This window comes from Euprymna scolopes, chromosome 32 (assembly GCF_053919585.1).
Source record: "Euprymna scolopes isolate OS-2025 chromosome 32, ASM5391958v1, whole genome shotgun sequence".
In the NCBI taxonomy this organism is placed as follows: Eukaryota; Metazoa; Mollusca; class Cephalopoda; order Sepiida; family Sepiolidae; genus Euprymna; species Euprymna scolopes.
The window spans coordinates 67,148,461-67,173,722 of record NC_136513.1 but is presented as its reverse complement, the minus strand read 5'-3'; the positions used below and the strand labels follow the sequence as shown (position 1 = coordinate 67,173,722).

The following is a 25,262-nucleotide window of genomic DNA, read 5'->3' as shown; positions in this document are numbered from 1 at the left end:
TACACATATATACACACATATATATACATATATATACATACATATATATACATATATATACACATATACATACATATATATACACATATATATACATATATATACACATATATATACATATATATATACATATATATATATACATATATATATACACATATATATACATATATATTTACATATATATATACATATATATACACATATATATGCATATATATACATATATATACACACATATATATACATATATATACACACACACATATATATACATATATATATACACATATATATATATACATATATATATTTCTGTGGAAATATTCTTATTCACTTATATTTCATTTTTATATATACCAATCCTTATTTAAGAAGCTCAATGTAATTACAGAGCATATAATGAATAAATGACAAAAGTCTATATTCTAAATTTCATGATGTTGACCATCTTACAATCTATTCATTTATTGCAGTTGAAACTTACAAATGTTGACAGTATCTGATTTGTAGCACAGAATCAATCGCTTAATTATTATATCAATCAGTGAATCTATTTTAATATAAGGTATTTGCAGCTTCTCTTCCAATTTTCAGACTTTTTACTCATGTCCAAACACATTTTATTTTCTTTTTGGTGGATTGATTTTTGCTATTTCTTCTGATGAGTTTATGGCAAAATAGATTCACTGATTGATATAATAATTAAGTGATGATTTTGTGCTATGAAACAGATACTGTCAAGAATTGTAAGTGTCAACTGAAATAAAGGAATAAATTGTAAGATGGTCAACATCATTAAATTTGAAATATAGACTCTTTTGTCATTTATTCATTATATATATATATATTTCATGATTTTCTTCGAGGTACAAAACTTTATTAAGTCAATCATGAAGGGAAGACATATTCTTTCGGAATTCATTTTATATTAAAAAAAAAGACCGAAGAGAAAAGGAAAATGGATAGCGACTAAAAAATAAAAGTAGGGAAATAGAAAAAAATCAAAACGAGTCCATTGCTATGTTCTGCCCTTACTCATCAAAATTGGAATTGAGGGATTTATTTTTTAGTAATTTGTTTTCCTAAATGATAAAATCTAAAAAAGAGACAGGAGCAAGAGTAATCGTATGGGGATGAACTTTTAGAGGCTGATCACGTTCAAACCCAACAAGCAGTCCTTTTGCTTACAAAGGGAAGGCTTCCTAAGGCGATTGTGAACAGTCTCCAAGACTTCTAGATGATATACGGAGTGAGCTCCACTCAATACAGAGAAAGCATCGATGCTGAAGTTTGTTGCACAATCCCGGTATTTAATAAAGTGTTCCATTATAGCGGATCCATATGTGTTGTTTACAGTGTCGGTAGGTAGGAATGTTCCATTTCTGATTTTGCTCGGTACATGTTGTTGTATGCAACTTTCTAATTTTAAAGATGTTCGACCTACATAGTCGGCACCACAACCACATTTAAATGAATAAATGACATTACTAATATGATGAGGGGGTAGAACATCTTGTATATTGGAAGCCATTAATGGTTTTTTATTATACACAACACGAACATTTGAAGCAAAATAACATCCTTCAACAGTTGAACTAATTTGTTTGGTGAATTTTTCACTTACTTTCCTCAACCACGGCAATCGAATATAAACCGGACATTTATCCACTGTATTGGGTTTTGTTCGTAAAAAATCTGCTCTTTTCCTTTTAATGGTGGTTTCAATTACATCTAAAAGATACCCATTATTGGACAAAGCATCTGTAATTGTATTTAATTCATCATCCGATTTTTCTGGTGAGCAGATCATTAGGGCACGATGTGTTAATGTCAAAATTAAATTATATTTGCGCTTGTTAGGGCAGAATGAATCCTAGCATGTATACAGCCCAGTGAATATTGGTTTGCGATAAATCGATGTAAGGTAACTAGATGGAGTTTTCGTTACCAAAACATCGAGAAATGCCAGGACAGAATTATCTTCACATTCACACGTATACTTTAACGCCGGATGTATACTGTTTAGTAACGAGAAAAATTTGTTTGCCTCCGAATTACTATCAATAGATTTTATTATTAAGGAAAACAAATTACTAAAAAATAAATCCCTTGATTCCAATTTTGATGAGTGAGGGCGAAACATGTCAATTGACTCGTTTTGATTTTTTTTTCTTTCTTTATTTCCCTACTTTTATTTTTTAGTCGCTATCCATTTTCCTTTTCTCCTCGGTCTTTTTTTTTTTTTTTTAATATAAAATGAATTCCAAAGGAATACGTCTTCCCTTCATGATTGCCTTAATATATATATTAAAATAAATAAAGTTGTGACATATTCAGTTCCAGGAATTCAACAACAACAATATTTTTGGCATATGATCGTTTGCAAGAGGAAAGGATGTTTATTGATTCTAATCTGTTTGTTAACACTAATAAATCCTCATACCCATTTTATACCCCCCTCTTTTTTATATTATACTCGTAGCTATATGTGTGATTGATTATTGATTAATTATTATTTTTTTTTACAAAGTAGTCACCACTTAGCAACTAAAGAATAAGGGTTAATTAGTGTATGGTAGTCAATGTGATAATATCGTAGTAATGTATGTGTTCCATTTCAGATCAGGAGGAAAGGTTAGACCGTGAAGTTTATCAAAACATGAAGTCACCCCAAGATAAGAGTCATTCATTTCAATTGATATAAGATGGGGGATAATGTAAAGATTATTTTAGTTGCATTAAAATTAACCAGCCACCTCTTTCTCCATTGTATCCCATGCTCAAGATCAGGCGAGAGAGAATCAGAGAGAACTTGGTCGTTTATGGCCTTTGAAATGTTGACATAGATGGTAGTGTCGTCAGCATAAATGTTTATGAATTATCTTGGGATGTGATTTGGGAGATCATTGATGTAGATCAGGAAGAGAGTTGGGTCCAGGATGGACCCTTGAGGGACTCCAGCTTTAATACTGTGAGCTTCTGATTTCTGCCTATCAACCACTACTCTTATGAACCTATCAGAGAGAAATGATTTAATAATTGAGAAGACATTTCCAGCTATACCGTAGCTAGAGATTTTATGGAGTAAACCTTTATGCCATACCCTATCAAAAGCCTTTAATATATCAAAAGCAATTGCCCTAGAAAAGAAGCCTCTGCCGAAAGATTCGCTAATCCTATGAGATATAACTGTTAACACATCTGCTGTAGATCTAGCAGAATGGAAACCATATTGTATGTCAATGAGGGGGATTTTTTTTTACTGAAGTGGTTGACTACTTCTCTATTTAACACAGATTCCAACAACTCACTGATTTTTCAGAGTGTTGGGAAACAATTCTTCTTAAGACAATGCTTAAACAGCTTTGTAAGTATGGGAGTTCTGGCTGAAACTTTTTCAGTACTAATGCTGTCAGTTGCTTTACTGGAATCAAGGTTTTTTGATTAGCTTGGCAATATCACGCACAGATATTTGTATGTCGCATAGCATGCTTTCACACATAAGAGGAAATACGGGAGGTTGGCAGCCTTTATTGCATAGGTAGAATTAGCTGCAAAGTTCTTGGTAAAGAGTTTGGCTTTGTTTGATGCTGACGAGATTAGCTCAGGTCTATTAATGATGGTTGGCATAGAGCACACGTTTCTATTCAGGACGTTGATTTGTTATTTTGCTCTTTGTTGAATTTAATTTTTATTAGTACCCTGTTCCTATTTACTTACCTCCATATGAAGGCAGAGACACAAAATCGATTTTTAATTATTTAACTTAATTTAATTATGCCACAATCTCACCTCAAAGAAACAAAAGGTGTGCTCTCTCTGCTACCAGTTTTATAGAGAAGGACAAGGTAAGCCATGTAAAGTGCTAGATTTGATGAATATAAAAGATGCCAAACTTGAAGTGAAAAGCAGCAGTATTTATTTTGCTCATGTTTGACCAGTACCCATCCATCAGTAAAACATGTGCATGGAAAAACTTTTATCAAGGAAAAAAACATCACTTGCAAAGAGTTCTGGTGCTGTAAGTTATAATTTTCCAAATCCTACAGAACAAGCTATTTCAACAATCAAATAATCAAATGCAAATATCTGGCAAAGCATTTGACATTCGATTAATTCCTAAATTTCATGGTGTTTCATCCAATCACACAGTGTTCAAATGGTTGGAACAGGTGAAGCTGATGGATAAAATGTGCGATGTTGACAATGTTTAGTCTGTTTTACTACGAAGGCTGAGAGGCATGACTCTGTAACCAGAGCGAGGATTTAAAGGAGGTAAAAGAAGCCCTCCCCATAGCTTTTGAGCTGGACCCTTTTGTTGAATTTAACAAGTTTGTTATTCATTGTTTGCACCCTTGGGAAATTGTGACTGAATACTTGGGTGACCTACAAGACTCAGCATGTCTAATCAAAGAAAATCCCTCTGACCAATAACTCAGTTGTGCTTTTATGTCAAGACTGTTGATCTAGTTAGACAACAATTATGTGCGTCCTCAAGGGTGGAGCACATGAATGAAACAGATTCTTGCTAGGATTCGAGCTTTCATAACAGAAAAGTTAGAACCTGTTGCTGTAGTGGCTGGGTGATACGGAGTTTTTCCTCATGTACCTGTACACCCACTTTCAACCCTTGATTAGCTTCACGCAGTTGCAGTGCAGTGCAACAATTGTGGAGGTCCCAATTACTATGCCAGAGACATCTGGCAGCTTGGAAAACAGAAAAACTTTAAAATATCAAACTTGAGCATTTTGTTATAATTTCCTAAAATTGATATTTCTCTCTAAATATCTTACATAAACAAACTTATCCATATTCATTCTGGAATAAAATAGCTAACTTACTATTTCTGTTTAATACATACCTTTCTCTAAAATATTTTTGGTTTTAGCTTAACGATATTTCCTTCTGAGTGAAAAACTTGTATCTCACCAGAAAGTAAATAGAAAAAAAGGGTTCTTGGTCTTTGAGCCAGGATTTTTTGTTTATTTCTGTTTTGGTTGTAAATTTTCAGAGTGAATAAAAAAATATATAACTCAACGTGTAGTATCTGTTTTGATGCTGCACTAGCAGTGTCAGAAACCAACATTAAAAATGTGTGAAAAAATTGAATAATTCGACCTCCTATTTTTCTAAGCTTATAACTACTTGAAAAATGTAATTCAAACCCTATTTTTTTTCAATTAAAGGAGCAAAGACCAAATTTAAAAACAATAACAGGTTTAATAACAAATTATGCAATATTTGTTTTTTTAAATCGGTTTTCTTTAAAAAAGATTTAAAGAAAATCAACGAGTTTTAACTTGCATGAATTTAAAAAAAATCACTTACCTATGAAAAAATACTATTCAATCGGTACTTCCATTATTCACTGTTAAAAATTTATTCATATTTATATTATAAATTACATGTATTTTTTTTAAATAAAAGAATTTTTTTTAAACAACTATTTGAAAATACCGCCATTACGTAAGCATTGTTACATTTTAGCAAAATGCCGGAAGCGGTGTTTATTCTTGTTTTGAAATACGGATGGACAGAAGGAAATAAAAACCACACGTTTGCGTTAGCTGTCTAGCCTTGTGTGTGAAGAAATATGTGTCTCCATAGGTAAAAAATACTTTTACTTATAAGTTTTTGCCTTAAAAAAAGTCAAGGAATTTTTTTTTCTTTTCTCAAAGAAATACATGAGTTTTTGATTTAATCTATTTTATTTCTACTTTTTATGGAGTGATTTTTTTTTTTAATATCTAAAAAAAAATTGTGAATGAAATAGAAATAAGTGTCGTAATTAAACAAAACTTTCTGTGCAGAAAATTATAAGGTTTCCCTTAAAAAAAAAAAACTCATCATGGTTTAAAAAAAAAAAGGTTTTAAACTTTGGACTTTACAGGTAAATTTGCAAATAACTGTCTTTTTTTTTTTTTTTTTTTTAAATTAGCTTATTTTATTTATTGATCTTTTATCTTCAATTTGTGATATATAAATTTGAGTTGAGAAAATTAATTATTTTCATTTTGATAGACATTTCAAAATGGGTGGGGGTGAATTTAAAAAAAAAAAAAACCTTGTCTAGAATATTATATTCGGTTTATTGAAAGAGCATAAAATTTCACATTGAACTTGAAAATATCGTAAAAATTTAACTAATAGAAAAATTTTGATAGATTTTTAAAGTGAAAAAAATTGAAAAAAAAAAAAAAAAATTTACTCGTAAAATTCAATTGATTTCATTACGTAAACAAAATAGCTGCACGAAGGCTCGCAGGCACTTTGTAAACACTGTTTTTTTTTTAAAATAAAAATAATATTTCTATTATTTTTTAAACAACTTTAATAGTTTATTTTGGAAGTATATTCCATAAAGAAAATAAACAACCCACTTTGAAAAGAGAAATTACGAGTTTTTTTTAAATATTTTATTCGCAGTTTTTTGTTTGGGGTGTCAAAAATTCCCAAAATTCTGATACACCTTGCTGCACGTCATTCTTTTCACTTCACTTTTTTGGTCTCGGTTAATGGAGAAAAAATCTTTCATGACTGATAATTTTTTTAATTTTTGTTACGATCCAGAGTGACCCTTTTTTGGGAAGCTACTCCCCCCCCTCCCTTAAAAACCGACGTTGTGTCTTACTCTGCCCTTATGGGGTGGCAAGTAAACAAAAAAAAAAAAGAAAAGAAAGAAAAACTCGCATTTTACTAGAGTTGTGTCCCTTAGAAAATGCTGTCCAAGAGACACAACTAAGATGCTTGGAAAACAAGGGACACGAGTCAAGTAAGATTGCTTTTTAATTTACACCGGCGGTGTTATAAGATCATATCAATTTTATTTCAATTTGTTCTCTTCAGAATTAGCTTGAAATTACCATTTTTTACTTGTTTAAAATAACTATTTATTTTGGCCGAGGGAATTGTTTCCAGTTTAAATACTTTGTAATAGGGTTTTCTTTGTTTTAAACGTTGAACTTCCCAAATTGACACTTTGTAGACCTAATTAAGTAATTAGATTTAATGTGACTATTGAACATGATGTTCAATGAACATCCACCATTTTTCTGATACGGACCCATACCTCTATGTTAATTTCCTTTTATTAGGTTTGTGACATGATGACTTTCATTTTACATCTTCGTATATCATGTTTATGGGCTTCTATTGCCTTTTTATTTTTTCTTTCTTATGTATTTTCTCTTGCATTTTTACCCATGTTTTCGTGTGTGTGTGTGTTCAAAAATTATGAAGAAGAAAAGATGGCCACAATGTCTTTGAAGACTCGATATTCACTTCAAAATAAGAAATAAAACAAAATGGTGTCAAAAACCCACCCAATAAATGTCACTGTAACATTTACTGGGTGAGTTTCTAACAGCATTTTGTTTTATTTCTTATTTTGAAGTGAATATCGAGTCTTTAAAGACGTGGCCATCTTTTTTTGTTCATAAATATATAAATACACAAACACATCTTTTCTTGTTCGCCAGCAGCTTTCACCATTACTCGTTTTTCGAACTGAATAAACCCTAAAAACTTATCCAGTTAGGTAGAAAAGTAACTTATCTTGCCTTTGATGACATTTATTTGTTATAGATTTATTTTTTGACAACTTTGTGAATCTGTGTAGTAATACAAACCTGAATAATATAAAAATAGTTATTTTATCTTAGATCTTGTCGAATGTTCGATAGTGGGGTGTTGTACTTTTTTGTGTAATATTTATTAGTACGAGTACCTATTTACAATGCCTCCCCATGGGACAGAGGCACCAGGGTCGTTTTTTAACCTGGAGAAAAAGAACAAAAATAAAAATTGTCTCAGTCGTGAAAGATTTCTCCTCCACTGAAAGAGAACAAGAAATTGAAGTGCAACATTAGGTGTATCAGAATCTTTGGGAAATTTTTGACACCCCTAACACAAAACTGCGAATAAAATATAAAAAAACTCGTAATTTCTCTTTTTAAAGTGGGTTGTTTATTTTCTTTATAGAATATACTTCCATAATAAACTATTAAAGTTGTTTAAAAAATAATAGAAATATTATTTTTTTATTTAAAAAAAACAAACGGTGTTTACAAAGTGCCGGTGTGCGGTGCGCGTTCAACCAGCCATTTTTTTTACGTATGAAATCAATTGAATTTTACGAATGAAATTTTTTTCAATTTTTAACCTTTAAAAATCTATCAAAATTTTTCTATTGGTTCAATTTTTGCGATATTTTCAAGTTCAATGTGAAATTTTATGCTCTTTCCAATAAACCGAATATAATATTTTAGACAAACGTTTTTTTTTTTAAATTCAGCCGCCTCCCCATTTTGAAAGGTCTATTAAAATTTAAATAATTTACTCACCAAAGTTTTATATATCACGAATTGAAGATAAAAGATCAATAAATAAAATATTCTAATTTAAAACAAAAAAAAAGAAGTATTTTTTTGGAAATTTACCTGTAAAGTCCAAAGTGTAAAACCTTTTTTTTTTTTTTTAAATGAAAGCTCATGTTATGCTTATATTGTCAAGTAAATACCGGACACTGACGACAATTTTTTCTATTTCATTCAATGTTTTCTTTTTTTTAGATATTTAAAAAAAAAATTTACTCGATAAAGTTGAAATAAAATATAATAATAAAAAACTTGTGTATTTCATTAAGAGAATTAAAAAAAAAAATCGGCCGACTGGGTTTTTCATTTAATGGCAAAAACTTATAAGTGAATGTGTGCTTTTTTCAACTATGAAGCCCCCAAAATACTAATTTTGGTTAACAGCACACAATAAAAAGAGATATTAATTATGGTGTTTATAAGTTACTGTAAAATAATTGCAAAAAAAAATCAAATTTGTCTTCCTTTATTTGAATAGAATTCGCGTTTTTTTTTTTTTTAATCCTTGTTTAAAAAAGTATTTTATTTAAAAAGGATATGGAATATAAGTATAAATATGGATAAATTCTTCACAATGAACAATGGAAGTACACATTGAATAGAATTTTTTATAGGTAAGTAATTTTGGGGAATTTATATATATTTTTTATAATCGAAGTAAGTAAAATTTTGTTGATTTTCTTTAAATTATTTTTAAAGAAAACCGATTTAAAAAAAACAAATATTGCATAATTTGCTATTAAACCTGTTATTTTTTTAAAAATTTGGTCTTTGCTCCTTTAATTTCAATTGTATTTTGAGTGTTGCTCACACTAAGGATTGAACTTTCAACCTCTAAAAGAGTGTAACTTACAACTGATTTTATTAAGTACTTTATCTACTACACCATGTGTTCCTGTGGACAAGGATTCATGGTATAATGAATAGAGTACTTGGTAAAATTCATGGCTGATGGAATGACAACATGTTACTCCCATGGATTAAAAAAAGGTTCAGTTTGAAATTCTGTGCAGATTCTTAAGTTTGATAGAAACATTCCCGAGTTTGACAAAATACATCTGAATAAGGTCAGAGGTTACATTGACTGAAACGTGCAAATAACACTCAAGATGAGAACAGGAATCTGAAGAATCCAAATAATACGAATGTTGGTGATCATATGATTTTGTTTCATCAATCGCAGCTTTCTATCTCTCAGATGCTCCTATATTCACATCCACTCTCACATTCTGTCTTTTAGTTATTTAAAGAATGGTTAAATAAATACGGATGGAAATGGAGAAAAAAAAAGATCAGCTGAAAGAATCTAATTCCCCAACTCTTGCAAAATTTCTGATTTTGAAATTTAAGTACAAAAACTTCTGGTGAGAAGAATTTCAGTCATTCTAAAATTAGAATAAAAGAAAACTTACTGAAACCATTGTTTCGCTTGTAGATTTTGGTTTATCCTCATCAGACGTATCTGTTTCAGCATCTAAAGAACAAAAAAAACTTTGTTTATTGAAATTGTTGTAAATTTTACTGCTTCATTGTTTGTTTCTGATCAAATTTATATGAACAAAATTAAATGAAGTGAATTTGAATGTAACAACCAAAAAGGACATTTTGCTTTAGCACAGTGTGTTTTACAAATTTATTTTTATTTATGGTTTTTATTTTTGGTTGAATACTAAATACAGCAAAATGATGGATTTAAAAATTGTATAATTATTTTTAAAAATTATTTTATTTATAAAATTTTTAGTTTTATTTACAAGCATTTGTTATATGCATATTTAAAAAAAAATATTTTAAAATATTTTTTTGCAGCAAGATGTAAAAGCAAATGAAACAAACTAATATTGCAATAATAAGAAAATGTACAAAAATGGTAACAAAATTTGAAAAATTATTTTCTGTGTTTTCTTCATACTGCAGCAATACCTTCAGATCAAAGCCAAATAAAATTTTCTATAAATTTAAAATTTAATATGTTTTAAAAAACTATTTTAAAAATATTAATTTATCATGACTAAATTTAATATTTAAAAAATAATTTAAAAGTATTAAAAAAATATTAGTTTGTATGAAAAAAATATTTAATATTGGATCTTTTGCTATAAGAATTTTAAATTTATTATAAAAAATTGTTAAGAGAAAATGTGCCCTTTTGGTTTTAGCTAGAAAGGTGCCTTAAATCCATTCCATTTCTAAAATGTGCTGCGGTTGTTTTTCATTATTGTAGCCAAAATTCGAAAATTGAAATTAAATTTAAATCAGTAATATCTATTGAATTGTCATGTCACAGTAATGAATGTATCCAAAAATTACAAAAAATGATATTAATAAAAAAAATAGTTTTCAAAAAAAAAATAATTCAATAAAATAAAAACTGAAGAGTTCTAATTGTAACAAAAGGGAGGTAAATATTTTTATGAAAACTGAAAATCTTTGCCTAATTTAGGAAAACTTAATTTCTGCTAATTGTCTTTAAAAACTATTTTCATTAATAATTAATTTTCTATCTTTTCATTTTTCGGATATTTTCATTACTGCAACATGACAATTCACTTGAAATTCAATATTTTGAATTTCGTTACAGTAATAAAGAGGAACTTGTTCAGCATGGATCAATTTAACAAAATTATAAAATTTTATTATTATTTTATATGTGTTGGTGGTAAATGTGTCCTGATAAAATCAGTGATAATTCATCTAATGTGATAAACACCCAATAAAATAATGTGCTGAGTAAAGAAATAAGTATGGGAAGCCAACAAGAATCTGAATCAACTCGACATTATTTCATTCTTGCAGTAATTTCAGAAAAATCTTATATGAAATTTTACACAAGATGTGTTCGATGTGTCTAAGAGATAATCAACAAGCAATGAAGACCGGATTCTTTGAGTCAGTTCTCAAAAGTTGGTGTTTATAAGTAGGGGTAGGCTATAGAAACAAAATTTTTCAAATAAATGACAAAAGTGGCTTATTACCTTCATTTATATGTAAATAGATGGGAACAAGTGATTTTGTTCAAAACGGGTCAAAATTGGAGGGTTGCTGGCCCCAAACGTGATTTGACCGTGTCGACGCGTGAAAATGGCCCAAATTTCGCCCCCGAACACACTTAATCATTTATTGAAAGCCACAGGGTGCATTTTTTGACTATAAATGCATTTGTATCATTAAATCTAACATTCCCCATTGGCTATCCCACAAGTATAGGGGTTTTTAGGGTATCTCAGAGTCCAAAATGGGTCAAAATTACCCCAAAATTAGCCAAAAATGGTCAGAAATCACGGATTTTCCAAAATGCACCTCCCATGGGCCCAAAGACACCTCTACATGGCAGAAACTGTTGGGAAATGCTTGAAGCAGGCACTCTCCTAACTTTTGCACTGTTAATGAGGGGTATAAAGACCTTTGAAAGGGGCTAAATATGGCCGATTTAGCCAAAGAGAGTCAAAAAGTCCCTAGGAATCAACATAGGTTGTCAAAAAGGGGCTTAATTTGAGTTATAGATGGAAAATTACCAAATAAGGAAATGTTTTCTTTCTGTAACAATGCAATGGCATCTTTAAATAGACATGATAACATTGCATTGCATTAATTGTGAATTTGATTGAACTTTGCTTTCTGTTTCAGTTAGTAAAATGCAATGAACATGGCTGGTATAGCAGGGCAGATTGACGAAGATTATAATTACGACGATTGGACTTATCTTCTGCTTGATTCTCTTCCAACTGAGGCTGAATGTGTTCAAGCTGTGCAACATCATGCTGCCAAATATGGTACCACGACACAGAAAAATCATATTCACCAGTTATCCTTGTGATTACTACAATTGTGGCAGAAAGCCTTTGGAAGTGATGTTCGTTATGTTACAATACCTGGGATAAAACATAAACTTGATCGATCGCTAAAAATTTACGACAAAGATGTCTACAAAGCAAAGGGTTCCAGACGTGTGAATATGATTAAATGGAAACGAGAGCACCATGTCCTTCTCAATATACTTTCAAAAGATGTGAATCCTGATGAATTTGATGTACATGAACGAAGATTCTTTGTAGATCAAAAGTCTCTCTCTCGCAAATGGCTCATTGACACTTTCCACGTCGATATGGAACATGAACGGTTTCTGGCAGAGCAAGAACTGCACAATCGTTTGGATTTGGACGATGATCAATTTGAAGTGGAGGATATGTGCTAGAGAATAATGATGTGATTGACGAGCTCTTTAATGCATTATATTGATATTTTACTGTTGAATGATTTTAAAGTAATGTGAAGTGAAGCTGTGTCTTGAAATAACAAAATAATTCCTTTGCTAATTACTCATACCTTTTATCAAGTTATTCAATATATTGGTTACAAATCGAGAAATAGCGAATCGAGGGCCATTTTCATCAATTTTGGGGTAACTATGAGAACAATATGAATTCAGACTCTTCTTGGACAGCATTTTATTGACATTCAATGTTCAATTTACAATTAATTACTTTCTGAGAAGTTGATGTAGTAAAGTTACGATGTTTCTAAAAAGTATCATTGATGAATGAACTAATGATTCATATGTTATGTACCGTAAAGCGTAATTTTGTCATTTTTGGATTGTTTTGACACTTTTTACATCCCCAAAAGATCTCTAAATACAAATACAAATGGATAAGTTAACAGGGTGGTTATTTCAGTCTTCCAACTGTAATAAGCCATACAGGAGTGTTTATAGAAGCCCGATGAGATATAATACCTGCATTTTGGGGATTATCCGTGATTTTCGTTCATTTTTGGCTAATTTTTGGGTAAATTTGACCCATTTTGGACCCTTAAGATACCTTGAAAAGCCCTATATAGGTGGGATAGCCAGTGAGAATGGTAGATTTAATGATATAGAGCCATTTATGGTCAAAAATTGCACCCTGTGTGGCTTGGGAGGTGCATTTTGGAAAATCCGTGATTTCTGACCATTTTTGGCTAATTTTGGGGTAATTTTGACCCATTTTGGACTCTGAGATACCCTAAAAACCCCTATACTTGTGGGATAGCCAATGGGGAATGTTAGATTTAATGATACAAATGCATTTATAGTCAAAAAATGCACCCTGTGGCTTTCAATAAATGATTAAGTGTGTTCGGGGGCAACATTTGGGCCATTTTCACGCGTTGACGCGGTCAAATCACGTTTAGGGGCCAGCAACCCTCCAATTTTGACCCGTTTTGAACAAAATCACTTGTTCCCATCTATTTACATATAAATGAAGGTAATAAGCCACTTTTGTCATTTATTTGAAAAATTTTGTTTCTATAGCCTACCCCTATTTTAAGGCGTAGAGCTTTTAGTGCACCCTGTCTTTCTTGAATTCTCTATTTCTATTGCACAGATTATTGCACATGAGAATCCAGAGAAGTTTTTAATAATTACCTAAATATATTGATTGTGTAGCAACACTGTCACAGGAATCTGAGACTGAGGCTGAAGATCCAAGGACTTTTCTCTCGACATTGCTGAGATCTTTGCATTGAGTAATTTGTGGAACTGAAAAAAGAAAGAGAGTTGTTGAAATCTGATTTTTCCCCCAAAATAGTTAAAATATATTTTTCTAGATACATGGATAGCAATTTGTGTTCAACTAAACATATACAATTAATCGCTTAATAGGAATTGGGTTTTTGAATTATAATACCCTTTTCTAGCATATCAATTTATTTTGATAGATTTTCAAAACAGAACCAATAACAACTTGGTTCAAAGTAGTTTAGTTTTTGTTTCTTCCTTCCATAATGTTATTGGATCAAATATATTTTATTTCCTATCAGTTTATTTCTGGAAATACTTATTCTGTTATTCAGAATAAGTACACACTTTTTAGAATGGAAACTTTGCTCTTTCTCATTTAATCTTCTTACACCTTAAAGGGAAGTAATCGTGTCACTTCTGGAAAGGTAATATCTTTAAACATTAAAGGGAAGTTTCCACATACTAAAATGAACACGTTAGAAATTTTTGTTTCCAAAAATAATTTTATTACAAAATTGAAAGTAATAAAAATTATTCCCCATTTCTTTGTAAACAAGTCAATCACTTTTTCAGTATTACACCTGAGTAACACCAGTTAGGTACATCCAGTATATATATATATATATATATATATATATATATATATATATATATGTACATATATATATGTACATATATTGTGGGCTGCGACGTTGTTTGGCTGTGGAATTTATTATACATATATATATATAAATATATATATATATATATATATATATATATATAATTATTTTTTTACTATAATAATTAAATACCTACAGACACTAGTGTTTCATCCTTTCGGGATTCTTCAGTGCAGGGTGTCACGATTACTACCAGTCGAACGATTCGAACCCCGCGACACGAGACATCTCTGGCTCGATTAGCGGAGGCCGTATCCATTCGGCTACCATTAATCATGTGAAATAGCGTTGAATTTTAAACATTTTAATTTAAATGTTCATTACGTCAGACAGACAGTGATCAAATCGTTATACGATGATCTACGCATAAGAGCTAAATTGACCGACTTTTTAATTCAACAGAAAGTGCTCAACGATAAGAAACGTATTTCTTAAAGGGGCTGTCATAATTATTTTTTTACTATAATAATTAAATACCTACAGACACTAGTGTTTCATCCTTTCGGGATTCTTCAGTGCAGGGTGTCACGATTACTACCAGTCGAACGATTCGAACCCCGCGACACGAGACCTCTCTACATATATATATACATATATATATATATACATATATACATATATATATATATATATACATATATATGCATATATATATATACATGCATATATATATATATACATATATATACATGCATATATATATATACATATATATATATATGCATATATATATATACATGCATATATATATACATATATATATATACACATATATATATATATATACACATATAATTTTAATTTAAGTGCAATGCAAGTGAATTCACGATATTGTTGCGTTGTAATAATAAACAGTAAAGAATTAATTCTTTGTGTAAAAATAAATGTTTAGTTACAAGCAATAATAAATAAAGGTGTAGTTATATTTTAAGGTTAGAGTCGTTAAAACCGGAAAAAAGAAAACAATAATAGTAATCACATTTTCTTTTTATATGTTTTTATTTTTATTTTAATTTTATTAAGGATAAAAACAGAAAGCATAAATCAGGGAAAGAAGACCCCCCCCCCCAAAAAAAAAACGGCATAAATAACCTTGTACGATTCCAAACCGGTATTTCCTCGTACTGTTCCTTGTGAATGCATCCGATGCGGTGTAAATGGGGAGCGGAAAAAGGAGGAATCTAATAGAGAGAAAAGATGTTGCAACTTCCAATGAAATTAACCGATTTTAGCAGTGAACTGTCACCGGGAAAAATATAGGAATGTACGGTTATGGAGGAAGTGTAAGCTTACTAGGCATATAGATCCTGTGCTGCAGTTTGCACACATTAGATTTGCATGTAATGTCTTGATTTTTAATCCTATTAAGATAAAACTCACGTGTGAAAAAATGAGTTCATTTTATTTATATAGATAGATAGATAGATAGAAGAATAGATAGAAGGTAGATAGATAGAAGAAAGATAGATAGATAGAGAAGAGAATTAGATAGAAGAGAAGAGAATATTTATATATATATATATATATATATATATATATATATATATAACTACTTAATTTACTTACATAAAATTAATATACAAAAGTATAGATTTATGCATAAACTTTAAGTATTTACTTCAAAAGTGCTCAATATGTAGGTAGAGCTAGTTAGTAATTTATAAAATATATATGGCGATTAAGCTACACTGAATATTCCGCGTTTCATCCACTCTAGGACTCTTCAGGCTCATGCGCATAAGCCTGAAGAGTCCTAGAGTGGATGAAACGCGGAATATTCAGTGTAGCTTAATCGCCATATATATTTTATAAATTACTATATACATATATATATATATATATATATATATATATATATATATATATATATATATATATATATACTAACAAAAGTACCCATCATTGACTGGGTTCAAAAACAGCCTACAGAAAATGGACTCTGATTTATGAAAGTATGATAGGTTTTGAAAAGAAGGGTTGTAAAGAGATAGCTTCGAATTTGGGGGTATCAAAACCAAAGCAAAATATGATCAAAGTTAAAATAAAATAGATAAATCCCATAATTCATTATACCATACCTGTTCACACTGAAACACTTATCACAATATTCTGTGGATCTATATTAAAAAGCCTTGTTAAACTTTGATATATTTACATTCTATGGAGGTCAGGCGCGAACGAACACCCCATAATTTTATTATACCATATTTCTTCAAACTGAAACATAATTTTCAAAGTATACTTATGCAGATAGATATGAACAGTCTTTATTAAAGTTTGTGCCTATTTCCATTCCATGGAGGCCAGGCACGAACACAGACCCCACAATTTTATTATACCATCCCTATTTAAGTTAAAACATACTTATCAAAGTATTCTTATGTACATCTATATCAAAAACACTTGTAAACGTTCTTTTTAATTTTAAAATTTTTTATTTCCATACTTTGAAGACCAGGTGCAAATGCAGACCCCACAATTTTAATGAACAACCGTTCTGCCAGATCAAACATACCCATTCCTGTGTCTCGATACATCTTCTATCATTATATGTAATCAGTTTTTTAAAATAGTCAACCATATAGGAGCCTATTCCTGACCACACACACACACACACACACACACACACACACACACACACACACACACACACACACACATTCAGCTTTATATTATATATATATATATATATATATATATATATATATATACTTATTTTATATTAGATTCTATTGTGATAAATACTCAATATTGGGTAAAGAGCATAATTATAAGAAAAAAGTTACAAGTTTATTTAATAATCAACTGTTTAAACAAGCAATATTATATAATAATTTTTAATCCATAAATTTTCAAAGAACTACTCTTTTTCTCAGATGGAAAAACCAGGAAATTAATAATTATTGGTAAGTATAAATTAAAAAATTTGGAATAAAAATTTAAGATATGCTTAAAGTCAAAATAGTTTTTAAAAAAGTCTGTAAAAAAAGTCTGTATGCATATAATCTTAAGATGTCAATTTGACCTAGAATTGGATCAGGGAGAGGGAGGTATTGAATTTGTTCTAAAAATAGGATGTCTAGCTCATTCTTAAAATATATTTTTTACTTTTACCTTTTAGCATTTTTCATTTTATTTTTCTCAGCCGATGGGAGCATATGGGATTCTACTCTGTCATCAAGAGACCAGCAATAGCTTTTCACTTAATATCTTTTCCAGTGGAAAAATCTACTGCAATTTTAGGATGTCATCTTCACTGGTTAATCTGATACTATAGAGGACACATTTTTTTTAAATATGGAAGGCAGAGGTAAATCTGATATAAATCTACAGAAGTTATCTCAGTCAGCCATAGAGTATCGATATACTGTACGATGGAAAAGTACATCTGAGGACTTATTACATTTTGTTTTTATCTTAACTGAGATAACCGAGTGGTCGGAAGACCCCTGTGGAGACAGAATGGAGGATGAACATAGCTTTAGTTGTGAGAAAAAAGTCTAGGAGACTTGCATGCTGACTGTCAATGTCGGGCACACAGGTGGATTTGTGACTAATCTGAGTTAGGTCATAAGCAATGGAGAAATCATGACAGAACCTCCCCTCATCATCTGTCTTGTGTGAGTGGGTTAACTATTGTGTACCATTGTGAACATTGAAGTCTCCATAGATGTGAATGTTAGCTGAAGGATGAGCAGACAGGATGTGGTCAATTTTCTCAAATATGCTCTTAAAGACAGTAACTCCGTTGTTGTTGAGGGCAAATATAAACACAGTGGTGTAAGCAAGTGCAACTCAGAAGCACATATAAGGTAATTTAGAGTCTTCTCTGGAGATGTCCCTACCACATGGAAAGTGATCTTTAATGTAGGCACATATGGCGATCTTAGGGCTTAGATTTTGATGCTTAGTTAGAGTATCCTTTAATTACAAACTCATCTACGGAAATAGTCAGTCCAATGCTAGTTTTGCTTAGGAATATTCGGTCTGTAATTGGGTTCCAACCTCTAGAAGGTTGGAACGTAGGCCCCTGATGGTGGAGAAAATGACATGGTAGAAGGGATCTATGGTGGAAGTTGGAGTTCTGGGTTTAATTGTGTATTTTTTCTGGAGACATTTCATGATGGAGTTTTGGGATTTGTGGAACAGGTTGACAGACATGGTTAGAGTAGGGTAGAGAGGGAAAATAAGAGAGAAAAAAAGCTGTAACAATTTCCCACTAATATGGCATCAAGAAGCCTCACCAGAAGCTACTGCATGGTCCAGAATCCATTCACCAAATGGCAATACAGCAGCCCCAGTACTTTGCACCTGCTGATAGGATAGCCTCCTTAGTGGTTAATCCAAGGTTTAGGTCCCTGACTATCAGGTGGATAACATCAGCTCAGTTAAAACGTTTACCTGCAGTGCCCTTACTAGTGACATGGCTACAAGGATGGACATAGAAACAGAAAATTCCTGACATCTCAGGTGACTGCTCACACAAAAATACTATTGACGTAGAATAGTTTTTTCTTCCCCCTTTTTGTCAGAAAAATTACTCATTCTAAATGAGGACTGAGTGACGAATTAGGAAAAGCGAGAGTTAGGGGAGCTGCCGATAACGAATCCACAATGCATTGTCTACTTTCCATTTCCCTGCTTTCCAGCTGACTACAATATGGTCGTCTTCAAGTCCAATGTAAACAAGTTCTCGATGAGTCGTCCCATTAAGTAATCCAGTTTACCAAATTTTCACTACTAATGATTACTGATATTGTCCCATTGACTATTGTACTCTCATTAACTCTTATCCTCGAGTGGCCTCCAGGCCAACAAGTGGTGACTCCTTTGTAAAATATATATATACTAGCGCATGATCTTGTTACATGAATAAATGCTGATCTTGTTACAAGGTTTTTTTTATAAATAAAGTTAAATGTTGCTGACTTCATAATAACTAAAACTCTTGTTACAAAAGGAATTGTTGGAGTTTACATGAAAACTCTGTTTTAGAAAAGTTGTTTTTGATCTTGGTATGGGGCTTTATTTCAATTGCAACCCTGGGCAAAGAGATAAATTGGGTTGTTCAGGTAATACTGGCGGATTTTTTCACTCTCTCTCTCTCTCTCTCTCTCTCTCTCTCTCTCTCTCTCTCTCTCTGTCTCACACACACACACACATTTGAATTGGTATTTTTGCAATGTTTTCTACAAAATATTACATACTTAATAATTAATGTGCATCTTTAGAAATTTCCAATACTTTTTTCCCTAAATACAATTTTGAAGTTCTTCAATTTTGGAGATGAAAAAGAAATACACATGCTCTTTTTTATGATCTTAATGCCTCATCTCAAAAGCAATTATTGGACAAAACGTCAAAGAAATGTGTGTTAGGCACTTGATGTCAGTATTTCAGAAGTGCCTGAAGCAAATGATCAAATTGAAAAAAATCAATAAATCAGTCCCACATGAACTCAATGAATAAATGATTATTTCTAAAATTGTCCATTACTTTCAGAACAAGCTAATAGTATAAATATACATAAGGAATAATGACTCGTATTTAAAAAATGATGACTTACTTAAAAAGACCTGAGTCATGTGTGTTGTGGTAGGTTGCTGCTGTTGTTCAGTTGGTGTTGCAGGTTCAGCACTACAGCAGACGCGTTCTTCAAGTTTAAATTTCGTAATAGCTGGTGTGTTCGACTCCATTGTGATTCATCATCTTGATCTGTGTTGAAACTGGAAGTAAAAAAAAAAGGGAGAAAAATGAAAACAAAGAATAAAACAACAAAATTAAAAAAGAGTAAAATGTTCATTCAATAAAATTGTAAGAAAATGTTCTTTTTCTTGGTATTTGTGAACTTAAATTTTTGTTTGATAGGAAAATGAGGAAAGATTTCAAAAGACAACATATGTTCAGTCTGTGCATTTAGAAATGGAAATCCTATTTCAAACTTATGATTGACGATAATGGGCAGAAGAAAATGCTATTTTACACAGACATGTTTACAGCCTTTAAAATGATTTATCATAATTATATATGATCAGCAGGGAGACCCGGCGTTGTCTGGCATTGAATGAGGATCAATAAATGTTTCACTCTCCCATACTTTTATTGTCATCAAAATTGGTGAAATTGCCATTTTTTAATCAAATTGACTGATTAGCTGTTCTAGTTAGTGACCCCCCCTCACCTCGCAATATACCAGAAGGAAACTTCACATGCCTCTCCACAGTGACTTTGTCCACAATATATTGTAGTCTACATTGCACTGTAAAGAATCTACTGTTGATTTTATAAAATTGTCTGTAAATAATAGCTTCACTCAAAGTTTAAAAGACAAAAGCCAAGTATCATGGTTCAGTTGTGTTCTAAACAGAAACATTAATTTTGAATGAACCCTAGTCTTATAAAAGAATCGACAGTTGATTTTATAGGCTGCACCTTTCTGCTCGTGTGGTGATAAAACTTCTCAAATGTACTTGTGATGTTAGGCTGTATAAAAGTGTTAACTTTGGTCAAAATCGGACTTCATCTTTAATTGGATTTTTTTGATTATTGATTTTCGATACTTATAAGACACATTCTGATACAAAACCTGCATGAGAACACACCCCAAAACACTAACTACCTTTGTGTGCAATTTAAAAAAACATCAGCTCTCACACACACATGGAGATAAAGTTCCTTTTATATAATAGTAGAGATAGAAATATACTACATCATAGTTATATATTATATACTATATTATAGTTAAGCAATGTTGAGCCTGGCCAGTACTAAAATGGGTTACCATTTGGGAATTTTGGGTGCAGTATGTGCTCTTCATTTATCTAGGCATTGTTTTCAGTCAGTCTGGAGCCTCTCATTGCTACTGGACCCAAGCAGTGTTGATTCAAGAGAGGTGTATTTTGGAGATTGCTCAACCCTTGCCGCACAATTACATGTGCAGCTACCCTTACAGAGGTGTCCATTGTCTCTTGTGACTGAACAGAGGCATTGCATCACATATTATAGTTATACATTATATATATATTTTTTTTTTATATGGTAGTCACCACTTATCAAAGCCAGGAAGCCACTCGGGGATAAGGGTTATTGCGTGTACAGTAATCAATGGGATACTATATATGATAGTTATATATGATATCATATTTATTATATACTATATCATAGTTATATATTATTGGTAGGACTGAAATTTTCATTTCGGCTATAATAGCTGCTTTAATGGTTCTGAGAGCTCTGTTGCATTGTGGATGATAGGCTGTTGTAGTCTATATAAATCCAATAATTTTTGATAATTTAAGGAATAATTCTCTTCCAAATTGTGTGCTTCTGTCTGTTATAACATGGAGCAAAACACCAAAGCAAGTGATACATGTATTTACAAAAGCTTCTGCTATGATTTGTGCCATAAAATCTGATATAGGCTGTGCTTCTATTCAGTGACTGGCTCAATCTATTCTTGTTAAAATATACCGATTATGGTCTGATGTAAGAATTGTTTGTGTATTTTGCTGGTGGTAATAGTCCAGATGTGTACAGTGTGGGATATTAATATGTCTGTATATTTTTGATTGTTTTCAAAATGGACATGATGCACATAATTCTTTCATGGTTTTGTCCATATGTGGCCAGTAAAATCTAAGCTTAATCATTCTAATGGATGTTTTTATTCCAGGATGTGATACTGAATGTAAGCTGTCAAAGGTACATGTATGTGGTGTGCATGGCACGAAAGGTTTTGGGTATGATGTTGATGTATCGCATAACACAAATTGATCTTTTCCAGATAATGTGAATTCATTGAATTCTAGGAAAGACTGTATTTCAGGGTCTGATTTTTGTGCAAGTGTTGGTAGATCGTACATATTTATTTGTACAATGAATGTTTAGACAAACAATCTGCAACTATGTTTTGGTTACCTTTCACATGAGCTATGTTTGAAATACATTTTGTACTAATTGCATGTTGTCTTTGTTGTCCGTCTGACTTAGGTGTTAGAATGTGGAATGCATCACATAATGATTTGTGATCAGTCAGAAGTAATAAGTGATGACCTTCTATAAAGTAATAAGTGATGACCTTCTATAAAGTAATAAGTGATGATCTTCTATAAAGTAATAAGTGATGACCTTCTATAAAGTAATAAGTGATAACCTCTATAAAGTAATAAGTGATGATCTTCTATAAAGTAATAAGTGATGACCTTCTATAAAGTAATGTGATGACCTTCTATAAAGTAATAAGTGATGACCTTCTATAAAGTAATGTGATGACCTTCTATAAAGTAATAAGTGATGATCTTCTATAAAGTAATAAGTGATGACCTTCTATAAAGTAATAAGTGATGACTTCTATAAAGTAATAAGTGATGACTTCTATAAAGTAATAAGTGATGACCTACTATAAAGTAATAAGTGATGACCTTCTATAAAGTAATAAGTGATGATCTTCTATAAAGTAATAAGTGATGACCTTCTATAAAGTAATAAGTGATGACCTTCTATAAAGTAATAAGTGATGACTTCTATAAAGTAATAAGTGATGATCTTCTATAAAGTAATAAGTGATGATCTTCTATAAAGTAATAAGTGATGACCTTCTATAAAGTAATAAGTGATGACCTACTATAAAGTAATAAGTGATGACCTTCTATAAAGTAATAAGTGATGATCTTCTATAAAGTAATAAGTGATGACCTTCTATAAAGTAATAAGTGATGACTTTCTATAAAGTAATAAGTGATGACTTTCTATAAAGTAATAAGTGATGACTTTCTATAAAGTAATAAGTGATGACTTCTATAAAGTAATAAGTGATGACTTCTATAAAGTAATAAGTGATGACCTTCTATAAAGTGGCGAAAGTGTAACACTGACAAAGAAGGAAATGTCAGGGGATATTGAATTTACAGACAGTTCCTAGTCACCTGTATTGCTATCCGTAACCAGATTGTATTGTATACAAGATGGGATGATTCTGTATTTTTTCAATATTAGAGAAGGATTGTTTTTACAAATTATTCAAATCCTCTAGGTGCTAACCTCATTCCTTCAGATAAAGGTAAAACTTTATCGCAAATCCCGGTATTAACTTTCACAAAGTAGGTCCCATATTTGGACTTTTGTGGCTGTTACAAAATCATATATCATATTCTATATCATAGTTATATATCATATTCTATATCATAGTTATATATTATGTTCTATATCATAGTTATATATTATGTTCTATATCATAGTTATATATTATATTCTATATCATAGTTATATTTTATATTAAGTGTGACACACCAACTGACAGATCTCATAGAAGCGCATTTAAAATAAGATCTAATCTGTTTGACAGTAAAAATGCCATTTCAAACTTAAGCATGATTGACCAACAAGCTATCTATCAAAGAGATGTTTTTTTGTTTACAGCGTATCAAACTTTTTCATGTTATTTAAATGCTAAATATATTAATTTCGGTAAGATGGTGCAATCTAACTTCTTAATATCTTCCAATATTAATAAACTAGCAGTTCAGCCCGGCTTTGCTCGGGTCTTATGTACTGTTCATAACTTTATGTGCATATGTGTGTATATATATATATATAAAACGTTTGACTCATGTCCGCCTCTTTCAATTTTGACCTCTTGACAGCCAGATTGTTGCCCAAAAACTGATTAAAAAGCTTGCTGCATGTATGAATACTTTTTATGTAAAATTTCAAATGTTAAGACCCAAAATTGGCTGAATAGTTTGCTAGAGACCGCAAAGATAAAATCTTTTGGACTCTGACCCCTTGGCATCCCAATTTTCAGCCAAAAACGGATTAAAAAACTTGCCCTATGCCTGAATACACTTTATGTAAAATTTCAAATGTTTAGACCAAAAATTGGCTAAATAATTTGGTAGAGACCGCACCGGTAAATTTTTTTTAAAACTTTGACACCAATTTTGATCCCTTAACATTTATTTTTTGGGGCTCAAATCAAATTAAAAAGTTTGATCCATGAATTTACATCTAAAATGTCAAGTGTTTAGATCCAAAATTGTCGGAGGAGTTTGGTAGAGTTTTCAAAGGTCAAATCATTGAACTTTTACCCCTTGACAGCCAAATTTCTGGTCGACAACCGATTAAAAAGATTTTCCTAAATCTCAATACCCCTTATGTCAAATCTCGTGTCTCTAGACTGAAAATTGACAGAGTAGTTTGTTAGGGAAATGTACACACACACACACACACACACACACACACACACACACACACACACACACACACAGACAATTTAACTTTTATAGATATATAGATTACTTTGCAGAATATATTTTTGAAATAAAAAGTCTGATAATTTAACAGGTGCTCGCATACTGGATGTGAGTAAACCTGCAGAAGGTGACGCCACACTCTGCAAATTGTGGCTTCATCATCAAATGTATTAATGTTTACATAGGACCGAGTTGGAGTAGATAGAATTTGAGTAGTTGTTAGGGGTAATGGCAGTCAAAAAAATATAAAATATAAAAAAATGTAGAAATGGTTGGGAAAGGTGGATTTCGGCAGGATAAAGAAAACAACTTGCCGGACATCATCGTTAGGGTTAAGGTTGTGCTTGACCCCTACACAGAGATAGGAGGATGCAACTAACATTTTTGAGCATCTTCGTCTAAAATTCTGCTAGCTTTACTAAATTTAATATTAACCAACATTTATATTACTAAGTTTATTTTGCTAAG

The 25,262-nt window shown here is 31.2% G+C and overlaps 1 protein-coding gene across 2 annotated transcripts in view; it reads right to left on the bottom strand.

Annotated features, from left to right (window-relative positions):
• LOC145256399 (uncharacterized) overlaps positions 1–25,262 on the bottom strand; it is a 48,492-nt gene that overhangs the window by 5,172 nt on the left and 18,058 nt on the right. For both annotated transcript variants that reach the window (XM_080115259.1, XM_080115261.1), the window contains 3 exons: positions 20,111–20,270; positions 13,787–13,900; positions 9,792–9,853 (listed from right to left, as the gene is read on the bottom strand). In XM_080115259.1, the coding sequence (XP_079971385.1) occupies positions 9,792–9,853; positions 13,787–13,900; positions 20,111–20,240 (306 nt within the window). In that variant the 5' untranslated portion in view covers positions 20,241–20,270. The remainder of the gene's footprint in view (positions 1–9,791; positions 9,854–13,786; positions 13,901–20,110; positions 20,271–25,262) is intronic.